General features: G+C 41.1%; 1 protein-coding gene across 1 annotated transcript; it reads right to left on the bottom strand.

Annotated features, from left to right (window-relative positions):
- Positions 1–1,271: 1,271 nt before the first annotated feature.
- Positions 1,272–5,783, bottom strand: nptx2b (neuronal pentraxin IIb; the record flags this gene model as incomplete). The annotated part of the gene is made up of 5 exons (XM_079492606.1): positions 1,272–1,502; positions 2,860–3,039; positions 3,346–3,590; positions 4,167–4,386; positions 5,343–5,783. 5 exons carry the CDS (start codon positions 5,781–5,783, stop codon positions 1,272–1,274), a joined length of 1,317 nt encoding a protein of 438 aa, XP_079348732.1.
- Positions 5,784–10,854: the final 5,071 nt, after the last annotated feature.

Here is a 10,854-nt window from a genome sequence, read left to right as displayed (position 1 = left end):
TGTATTACAAAGCTACAGGTAAAGTCACGTTGCAACAGTGAAGCTAAAACACATTTCTCACACATTGAAAGGCTGATGATAAGCATTAATTGTATTGAGCATTGCGTACTGATGTGACACTAAATGCCATCATCATATTACATAATTTCTACTGCACTGTAATTCATTCTCTTTTCTGTTTATTTTGACTTTTTTATTGTGTACAAAAGTCCTTTTATAATGTGCTTCTTTAGTCATTGTTGTGGTTGTTGTTACGTAGTTGTATTGTATGTAAAACACTTTGAATTGCCGAGTTGTTGAAATGTGTGTACAAGTAAACCTGTCCCTTGCCTCATCATGTGTCCTATAACTCCACACATGTCCTGGGCTTAAACGCTTGTAGATTATCCAACAAGCACGTGTGCTTTTGAGTTTAGAATAGATCAATGGTACCACTCAGATAATTTAGTTTAGACAACACAACCACATCTTACACATACTCTGTATTCTCTATACATTCTCTACTGTACTGTATATAGAAATGGCTTGTTCCCAGTGTTCTCAGTGTAAAGTATAAACTAAGAGTTTGACTGAATGTGTGTTTAAATCCATGAGACGTCACCTCAGACAGACCCTTAATCTGTCCTCCGATTGAGCTCACTGTCAGACACCTCACATGTCAGACAGTCTGTCTGCACGTAACCTCGCAGGCCAGTCTCTTGTTTCACTCATCAGTCTGCACGCAATGCATTTGTAGTACCGTGGTAGCAGTGTACTTGTTGTGTTCACATTGTGTATGTTGATGTTCACCTCCAAGAGTGATTGTCATCACACATTTCTCTCTATACAAAGCAGCTAATGTATACTGTTCCACTGCTATACACATTACACACCCACACACACATAAACACACACACACACACGCGCGAGCACGCCCGCACGCGCGCGCACGCACACGCACACACACACACACAACTATTCCCAACAACTATACTGTATATCCTCCACATTTACTTAATTCACTAATTGTACCTTACATTCATCAGTTGTACAAAAATGACTTAAGGTTATCCTTAAAAGTGCTTAATTTAAATCTTATTCTATTGATCATTTTGTGACAAGGCATATTTTTCAATGGGTGGATGATATACTACTGAGAAAAACCAGGGTTCACGACACCTACTTCAGCTGATCACAAAACTGAGACAGACAGACAGACAGACAGTATATAGGCAGAGAATTGCACAAACAGACAGGCAAATAATCAGACAGTGACAGGCTATATGCTCATTCTAAGCATTGGGCAGGCGGCCCACGCACTTCTCCAGAGGTCGTTTGGAGGCTCCCCTACCAAACACCTCAACATTGCTATCCAGCCAGGAGACAACGTTTCCGGGAAGGTAAGTTGTGCAGTTGGCCATGGCTTGGATCTCCACAGGCTTCAGACCCCTGTCCCAGATGTTCACTTGGCTTAGCTCGCCCACGAAAGCCTGACCAGCATCAAACCGCCCGCCCACCACATCCTGCAAAGGCCATGAGTGAAACAATACGTGAATACAATGTCATGCGGGCAATTATTTTTTTCCCAAGGGGCCAAATGAGAAACAGAAAATATTTTGGAGGGTCGGGCCAAAAGGCTGAACTTAATTATGCAAAATATCAATTTTATTTCTATATAAAAAGCAGTAAATGGCATTGTTTTGACAAGCTGGTAAGAGTATATGTTATTATTAGGCAGTGAAAACGTGAGGTTGCCTTACAAAAATTTAATTTATTCAAGCAATATTTCCAAGAGTCAGCCCACGGGCTGACTCTGATTGGTTGTGTATTGTTATGCCCTAACATACCAAGGTGTTACTGTACCTATATGGTTGTGTTTTAGTCAAAATGTCTGTTGTGAAAAGAGTATATTGAGTTTCTCTATGGTTTTTGAGTGGTGTAAACCACTCCTACAACTGGCTTTTGTGTGCATAAAAAAATGACCATGGTTGCTATGTTCAAAATAATTTCTGACGTAATTAAATCACACCCGGGTGAACTGGATGACCGTAGCAACCGTGGTCATTTTCTCTGCGCAAAAACAGCCAGTTGTGAAATCACATCCAGGTGTGATACATACATTTATCAAAAATGATAGCTTTTTTTACTTAACATATTTTGTGTGATTTCATTACGTCAGACATTACGTCAGACCACAGCTGATCATGCTATATAAAACCTTACACCACTCAGTTCACACGGGTGTGATTTTTTTTTCATCATCTGACTTGCTCAAATAGCTATAAACCTTTCCATGCTTCTAGGGCTTCACATTCTTTTTTTTTTTTCAACAATGTATTTATTTTCCTTTTTACACACAAATGACAATACAAATATACAAAAAACAACAACAATGAACAGTACAAGACAATTACTGATATAAAGAGGGCTTCACATTTAATAACAAAAGAAAACAAATGCAGTCACATTATCAGCTTTGCCGACAGCCTGTACAAAAAGGTAACCTCATATCACATCATGGGAAAGGCTTGAATCAAGGACAGTCTGGAAGAGCTCAGGAATATACTTGGGTGGGTGCAGATTCAGATAATATGTGGAAAGGAATATACAATCTTAGAGTCTTAGGAGTCTTGTTTAATATTTGTTTAGGTTCCATAGCAGCAGTCTACCAAACAGACGCGCTTCTGTGCACAGGTCTTCGTCAATGTTAGTATTTAATAATGTGGTTTGTATATTCCTTTAAACTTCAGACAGACCTCTGTCACTTTTGATTATGTACAATTTCCAAGCATATCTCAATATCCCAATTACAAAAAAATACAATTATTTTTGACAAATTAAAATAGGGTGAAGTGATGAGACACTACAGGGTTTCCTCACCTGCTCCTGGCCCAGGATGATGACTCCACCGGGTTTGATGGGGTGCCAGGCAGCCAAGCTGTCCCCAGTGCCCAGCTTCTCTCCGTCCTGGTAGGCATCCCACTGTCCGTCTCGCGTGGTCCAGGTGATGCAGAGGTGGTGCCACCTCCCGTCTCGTACAGATAAAGGCAGCTGGGCTACCTGGAGTCATAATAGGTTTTACTGAGCAGTTGTGATGCAAGATTGTAGATCTGCTATTTTCATTGAGTGATATCGGCACACAACTAAGTATAAATGGGTATAGTATCTGTAATAACAAATTATTTCCTTTAATTTAGTTCACTGTATATAGCTCTGATTATACTTAAGACATGAATATAATGTAAGCTGTAAGATGCAAAAATAAACGTTTGTTTTAACTCAAGCTAACATAATAATCTCAGCTAAAGTGTGTGTGTACGATGTGCGTGCATGCATGTGTTCATGTGTGACTAATACTAGTCTTGCCTTGTCATTGATGATCAACTCAATAGGGTTATTGCCCCACTCAATGAGCACAATTTCATTGGCCTGTCCTGGCACGCCATAAGAGAAGGGTGTCCCGATACCCGGGCTGGCACTGGACTTGATCCACATACACAGGGTGAAGGCGTACATCTCTGGCAGACTCTTGGTCATGCGGCCATACAAGTAGTTTGTACGCTGGGGGAGGGACAGCTTGAACTGCTCTGGAGACTTGAAGTCTCCTCCACCTGCAAGGTTCATACATACACGTAGGTACACAATTAAATCCTGAGAAAAAGTCATCAATAGCTTTTACAATTCCTGAATTATTTTTATATTATACATATTTTATATATTTGAACGTGTCCAAAACAGGGCCAGGGTTAATGTGGTTAATAAAGTCCTATCCTATCCTGTTATAGAGATATCATAGAAAGGTAGCATCATGTGACTATATTGTCAAATTGGAAGCATCGTGCCTCTGGTTGTCATGGTAATACAGTCTCTCATGCACCTGGCACCAATCAAGCATCTTGAGCAACAGATGAACTGATCATCCAATGACGCTGATGGGCATGCCATTTAAAATGTAACTTCATCATGGATGATGATTTGTAGCTTTTGTTTGTACCAAACCCTTTTCTCTGTGACACAAATGAATAGCACATATTACCTTCCTCCCTAATGGATATTGTATAATTTGTATTTAATTATTGTTTGCAAATGTACTGTGTGTGCTCCATGCTTCTGTATCTGTATCCATCCATCATCATTAATTTGTATTCTATGTGTGATTCTGGACCCTAACCCTGTCCAAACTCTACCTTTCTCCAGTTCGTAGATTCGGTCCACCAGTGCATTGAGAGTACTCTCCGTCTTCAGCCTGTAGGCAGATGTGGCATTGGAGAGCATGTTCTTCTCTTGCTCCAAGCTGTTGACCTTCCTCAGAAGCTGTTTCTCCAGCTCACCCAACCGGCGCTGCAGGAGGTTGCGGAGCTCGCTAGGGAAGGATGCGCCGGAATTGTTGGCACGTAACTGCTGTTGCTGAAAGGGAGGTGGGACAGATGTATATGAAGGTAGAATGCATCGGTCCTTAAAAGGTGGTATACGTGGTGGTCAACTGTATTATATATTTAGCTTTCCTCATCTCTCAAGACAGATTCAGAGCTCCGCAGCTAAGGCAAAATCAAAAGAAAACGAAATATAATTTTTTCTCCTTTTTTGCAGATGGGTTCCCAGATTGGGCTTTCCCATGTTATTATTATGATTCGATATAGCAAAATATAGAAACGTCTTTTCGAGTTTCAAATATACAGTTATACACAATAACAGACATACACTGTAGGCTACATAAATTATAGTCCATCCGACCTTCGTCCGTTGGAGTATATGATCCGTTTTTAGTTTTAAATTAACACTTTTACTGTGCAGGCACTTGTGCCTTAGGCCGAATACAGAAATATAATTCTTAATATTTTCAATATAGAACTATACACACAATATAGGCTACAAAAGGTACATCTTAGAACTACATTCACAAAAGCAGCAACATATAAGCATAGAAAAGCTCCTTTCTGCTGGCTTCATCTCTGCTTTCTAAATAACTGCAATTCCGTGAGAAAATAGAGGATTACTTTGGAAACATTTAGGCCTACCTAAAGTATATGGTTGAGACTATCAATGTCAATGTTATAAGGATATATCTGAGCCCGTCCATATACGAGCATGGTGCAAATTAATAAAATATGAGTTAAATGGCATAAATTTCAGGATTTGGCACAGATAGGCTAGTAAGGCTACAATCAAGATAAACTCGAGATATGACAGACAGACAGACAGACAGACAGACAGACAGACAGTCAGTCAGTCAGTCAGTCAGTCAGTCAGTCAGATAACATTTATATATACAATTCAACCCCTATATTGTACAATGAACCGGGTTTTACGCACGCCTATAGCAGGCCTACTGGATGAACCTGGCGCACGGGGCTGCGTCTTACCTCCAGGGTTTCCAGCCTGTCTTTGAGCCCCTTCATGGTTTTCCCAATATTGTCGATGGAATCATTTGGATCTTTTGGAACGTCCCCCATGGTGTTCTGGTTGTCTTTGCTCCACGAGCCCCTGTTGTCGTAGTTCCCGTCATCGGAAGCCGAGGCGCAAAGGGACAGCTTGGTGGTTAATTCGTTGATGGCAACAAGCTGATTGGCAATCGTTTCTTTCTGCTGTAGAATGGTCTCCCGTAGTTGCATTACAGTGTTCCTCAACTCCTCTTCTTGACTCCCGGCGCTCAGTTCAGGTAACAAAGTCACCGGGCAGCCGGCATCGCCGCTGATGGGAATGGCTCGACATATGTATCGCTTTCCGTCGTCAGGTTGGCCGCGCACAAGTTGGTGAGAGCACAGTGCACAAAAAAACATCAGTCCGTACAGGTGCGAAAACATACCGGCGGTAAATGTCAGTTTTATTCAACTTAAACCTAACCCTGCCACTATTTAATAATGATGAAATAGAGTCAAATTCTGTGCGTAAAGTATTCCCCAAACGCGGAGATCTACACTCACTCCCATCATGCTATGCTACCTATTTACAAAGCAGCATCAGAAATCTAAATAGAGAATCGAACATGGGAAGCACACCTAAAGCCGAATGGTTAAAGGTGCTATTCTTGGCGCAGTGCGCGCGGTGGTGGAACGGATCGAACGGCTCCCGTCGAGAAAGAGGATTAGACCCTTACTTGAATGTGCTTCTACAAGCTCCTGGATTGGTTGTAGTAGGTTGACGTCACCAACGTGTTGTGAATGGTAAATGGTAAATGGTGCATTTATATAGCGCCTTTATCGGGAGAAATTTGGGGTTCAGTGTCTTGCCCAAGGACACTTCGACATGTAGCCAGGAGGAGCCGGGATTCGAACCGCCGACCCATGGATCGTTGTGGGTTCGTTTCTACTTAAAAAAAGAGAACTCAGGGACAATACAATCAAATGATAGGGCTGGCTACAAGGCTATAGCCTATATGTCATTCTGGTCAAATATATTTTACTCAAGTTTCCCAGTCAAATTTGCAAATTGCATTAAAGTACTGGAGAGTGGAGTACTCTCTGGCTTTTAAAAATACATATTAAGTATTAGCTTAAGTATTAGCTTAGCTAGCCTACATGCAATAAAAATACTGACATTTTCAAAAGTATAGGCTACAAATTACAAAGTACCCTACAGCTCGCTGTAAAGTTGTTGCATTGAAATGTATAATAGCCTATTTCATAATGGTAACAAGACAACTCACCCCTATTCCGTTTTCCTCCCGGAATTTTCCCCAGTGAGGGGTGGGAGAGGCTGGACAGCTGGACTGTGAATTTCTCTAACTACAAACTTTCACGACAGCAGACAGCCTAAGTACAAATATATTTATGAAAAGCTACTACAGTGAAGTCTGTTCACAGAAGTTGTTGTAGGAATTGGGAATTAATTAATGTGGGAATTATCTGACGAGGTACCATTTGAGTGGGAAAAACCTTACATATACTAAATAATACTAAATTGTTTATAGGGTCAATATAAGTAAAATTAAATAATATAGCCTTTCCACAGGAGTATCTTTTTATATTTTTCCAAAAAGAATACAAACAGCCAATAGCATATTACAAAGTTATTCCCCTCACTGGGGAAAATTCCGGGAGGAAAAACGGGCAAGCACCGGGGTGAGTTGTCCAGTATTCTTTCATAATGTAGTCTACTTGTCCCCTACCTAGTGGAGTCAAAAGTACAATATTTGTCTTTTTGAATGTAGTGGTGTATGTAGCCTGACAGCATGCATGTTCGATTCCCGAGCCTCACACACCGAATCTCTCCGTTGTCACTCACCACTGTAGATCCACTAAAGGCAGAAATACCCCACCCCAAATTTTAAATAAAATAAAATACAAAATACATATAATATTCAAATAAAGCGGTTAGTTACTGTCCACCACTGACTAAATCCTACAGTGAACCAACAGGTAGGTAGAGATTCTCTGTCACTCTGTCAGGGTGATATAATAGGCCACTTTCACAATTCACACACAGAGAGGGCACATTTTTGTAAATTAGCCATGTGACGGCCACAGGATATTAAAATCCTATTGAGTAAGAGGATTTTAATAAAGGCCAACATCTGTGGAGTTGTGCAGTCATGATTAAGACTGTGTGGTGCAGGTGTACGTTTTAGAGTTTGGGTTTGTGATTTCAGAGAACCAACAGCACCACACGTCCACACCTGAGGCTATTATGACCTTCAAGAAGTGGAGGAAAAACATTATACAGTTTGAGTCATCTTGAAGGTGCAGGGACACAGGGTGTGGTGGTAAACAATTAGCAGCTGCCTGTCTGGCTGTGAAATGTCAATACATCCTGTTGCGTAGACCGGAAGCTGCTGCTGTGCTTTGAATATGGCTTCACCACATACTGTAGTTAAACAGGCAATTAATAAGGGATGTTTCATGAATGCAGGGTTATAAATGGGCTCAGGGAGTAAGCGCACTGCTTACTCATGCATGACTGTGCTTAAAGCACATAGGCTATATGCTTCAGTTTTGAGCAGACATTTTTACTTTTATCCAGAAAGCAGGAAGTTGCAGCATAGTGTGTGAAACCTGTGTTAATATGAAAAAGGAAATTATAAAGTGAAAAGAGGTGTTAAAAGTGGACCTGGATTGCCTGAAACCAGGAGTTTTTTTTTCTAAAGCTGCACCTACCTTATTATTTGAAACAGGTGAAAGTGTGACCAATGGATTATATAATAATTATAATTGGAGGACCATGTGTAATCTTTAGAATTTAAATTCTTTATTTTCGCCATGTGCATTTCGAACATATAAGGAATTTGATGAGGTGGGTGCATGCATAGTAGTAAACACTAAACACCAACAAATATTACACATTAGGTTCACAGAAAATATGCATAAATAAAATATAAAGAATAAAAACTAGAACAACTATAGCCTTTGACCATACAAAGACATGCAAGACTAAAAAGTGAGGTTCAGATGCAAAGGCATATTGCTAATTTGCATGCGTCTCTATTGCAGACTTATCTGCAATAGTGCCACACTGTAAAATCATGGGTGTAAATTTAATTCTGAAATATAGGGACCAATTAGTAGCCTGTGCACTTTCAGAGTGCATCACCAGGCTACAGATGACTAATCTAATGGACAGATAAGTGGTCATGAACATCAGAGAATACCCAATCCTCCCCTCCCATGTCTCAGAGTGGACCTCTCATACAACTGCTAATGAAATGAATATGATACCACAATACACTCAAACAAATATATTTCAGCAGCTCCCCATTACTTAGTTGTCCTGAAAAGGGGAAGGATAGACAAAGAGAGAGAGAGAGAGAGAGAGAGAGAGAGAGAGAGAGAGAGAGAGGGCATCGACAGGGGCATTGTGACATTCATTGAAAAAAGAAAATCACTCTCCCTTTGCCTGCCTATTCACACTGAAAGCACCTGCAGTGAATGAGAGAGATGGAGTGAATAGGCATGCACACGTTTTGGCATTTCCTGGCATGAAAAACGCGCATGCGCGCGCTTTGGCATTTCCAGGCATGAAAAACACGCATGTGCGCGTTTTGGCATTTCCAGGCATGAAAACCGCTTATGCGTGCGTTTCGGCATTTACAGGCATGAACTGATTAACATCTGCCGACCCATCCCAGATGTCTGCTCAAGAGGGGGTGAGGAAAGCAAAGAATTGTCCCACAGCTGGTTGCCTATAGAAAGTGACTTATTTTCCTTATAGGTCGTTTAACTCTCCAGTTTACCAACTCGCCGCGATTTAGTGCATTTTAGTTTTACCCACAGTTGGCCCACATGGAGTAAAGTACCACCTCCCTTTAAAGGCCCAGATCTGGTTGCCAGAGATGGCCCACACATGGGCCACACTTGAACACATGACTATAGAGATAGTGTGTAACGATTTGCGGGATTTTTGGACAGAATCTGGAGTCGGCCTCCTGGTGGCGCTATAACAGGCCCTTCTGGAAATGTTGGGGCAGAGGTTCATCGTTGGCATCCAGGGAGTGTGTGTGCAAAATTTGGCATCAACCGGGTTAATGGTGCCGTAGATTAGCTGGTAACAGACGCACGGACACACACACACACACACACACACACACACACACACACACACACACACACACACACACACACACACACACACACACACACACACACACACACACACACACACACACACACACACACACACACACACACACACACATTCATTGACAATGAATGGAGAGAGTGCAAAACATACTCTCTCCATTCATTGTCAATGGGAATTTAACAAAAATACCGGTTTGCTTGTCTACATATGCCGTAAATTCTCTATTCATTGTCAATGGCCTTTTAATGTTTGTGTTAAGACAAAAATCTATATGTCTCAATATGAGGGGCTAGCGCCCCTCAAAAATGCAGAGAACCAATAGGACAGATTAAACTAGAACTGCACTCTGTCGAGTGCCTACTTGCGCGTTGCACACAAGTAGGCCATTTGGCCTAGTGCGCAAGCAGAGCACGCAAGTACTGTCGACCGCTACAAACTTTCAAATATCAGCCTCTCTGTAAGATATGTATATCAATGCCGGGGTATAACTGGCTTTCGATGGTGACTTAATAAAGATAGGTTTCAGATTACATACATGTATACATACAGACATTGGCCCGGTTTCCCAAAGGACACATGGTGTAAGAGGTATGGTGTTTCACATGCTCAGATGCCCTCTAGGCCGCACACAGAAGCCTGTGAACATAGACATTCCATGCATACAGTAGATGTGCCACGCACATGTCTCAGGCCTCAGGTCTACCATTCTTAAATTTAATTTAATAATATTTGGACTGCTGGACAGATGACAGTAGGCTCTTTTTACTCTTAAAAAAAATAAAAATAAAAATAAATAAATATATAAATATATATATATATATATATATATACATATATATATATGTATATATATATATATATATACTGTCAGCTGTACAGCAGTCCAAATATTACCATTGCGTGTCACATGTTCACAGGATTCTTCTGTGCGGCCTAGAGGGCATCTGAGCATGTTCAACACCATACCTCTTACACCATGTGTCCTTTGGGAAACCGGGCCAATTACCTTTAATTCACCCCACACTGAAACATATCCTAATTACGTCACCATCGACAGCCAGTTATAACCCAATATTGAAACATATCTTCATTAGTCACCATCAACATATAGGCTACCGAGTCCGAGCAAGCACGACCACAGTATATTGCGCGCTCTGCTTGCGCAAGTAACAATGCAGTCCTGTGGATAAGCAGTTCATTTCAGCTGAATATTGCCAGATTTATAGGCCCACAAACCGACAGTTAAATAAATGTAACATGTGCTCAGGCTGAGCACCATCTTGTGGAAGTTGTATCGATGCATTGAAAATAGAGTTATAGGCTACATGCAGTGGGGGGAAATTGACAATTTTCTCACAAATA

This window comes from Electrona antarctica (assembly GCF_951216825.1).
Source record: "Electrona antarctica genome assembly, chromosome: 22".
NCBI classification, from domain to species: Eukaryota; Metazoa; Chordata; class Actinopteri; order Myctophiformes; family Myctophidae; genus Electrona; species Electrona antarctica.
This window is presented reverse-complemented; position numbering and strand designations above follow the sequence as displayed.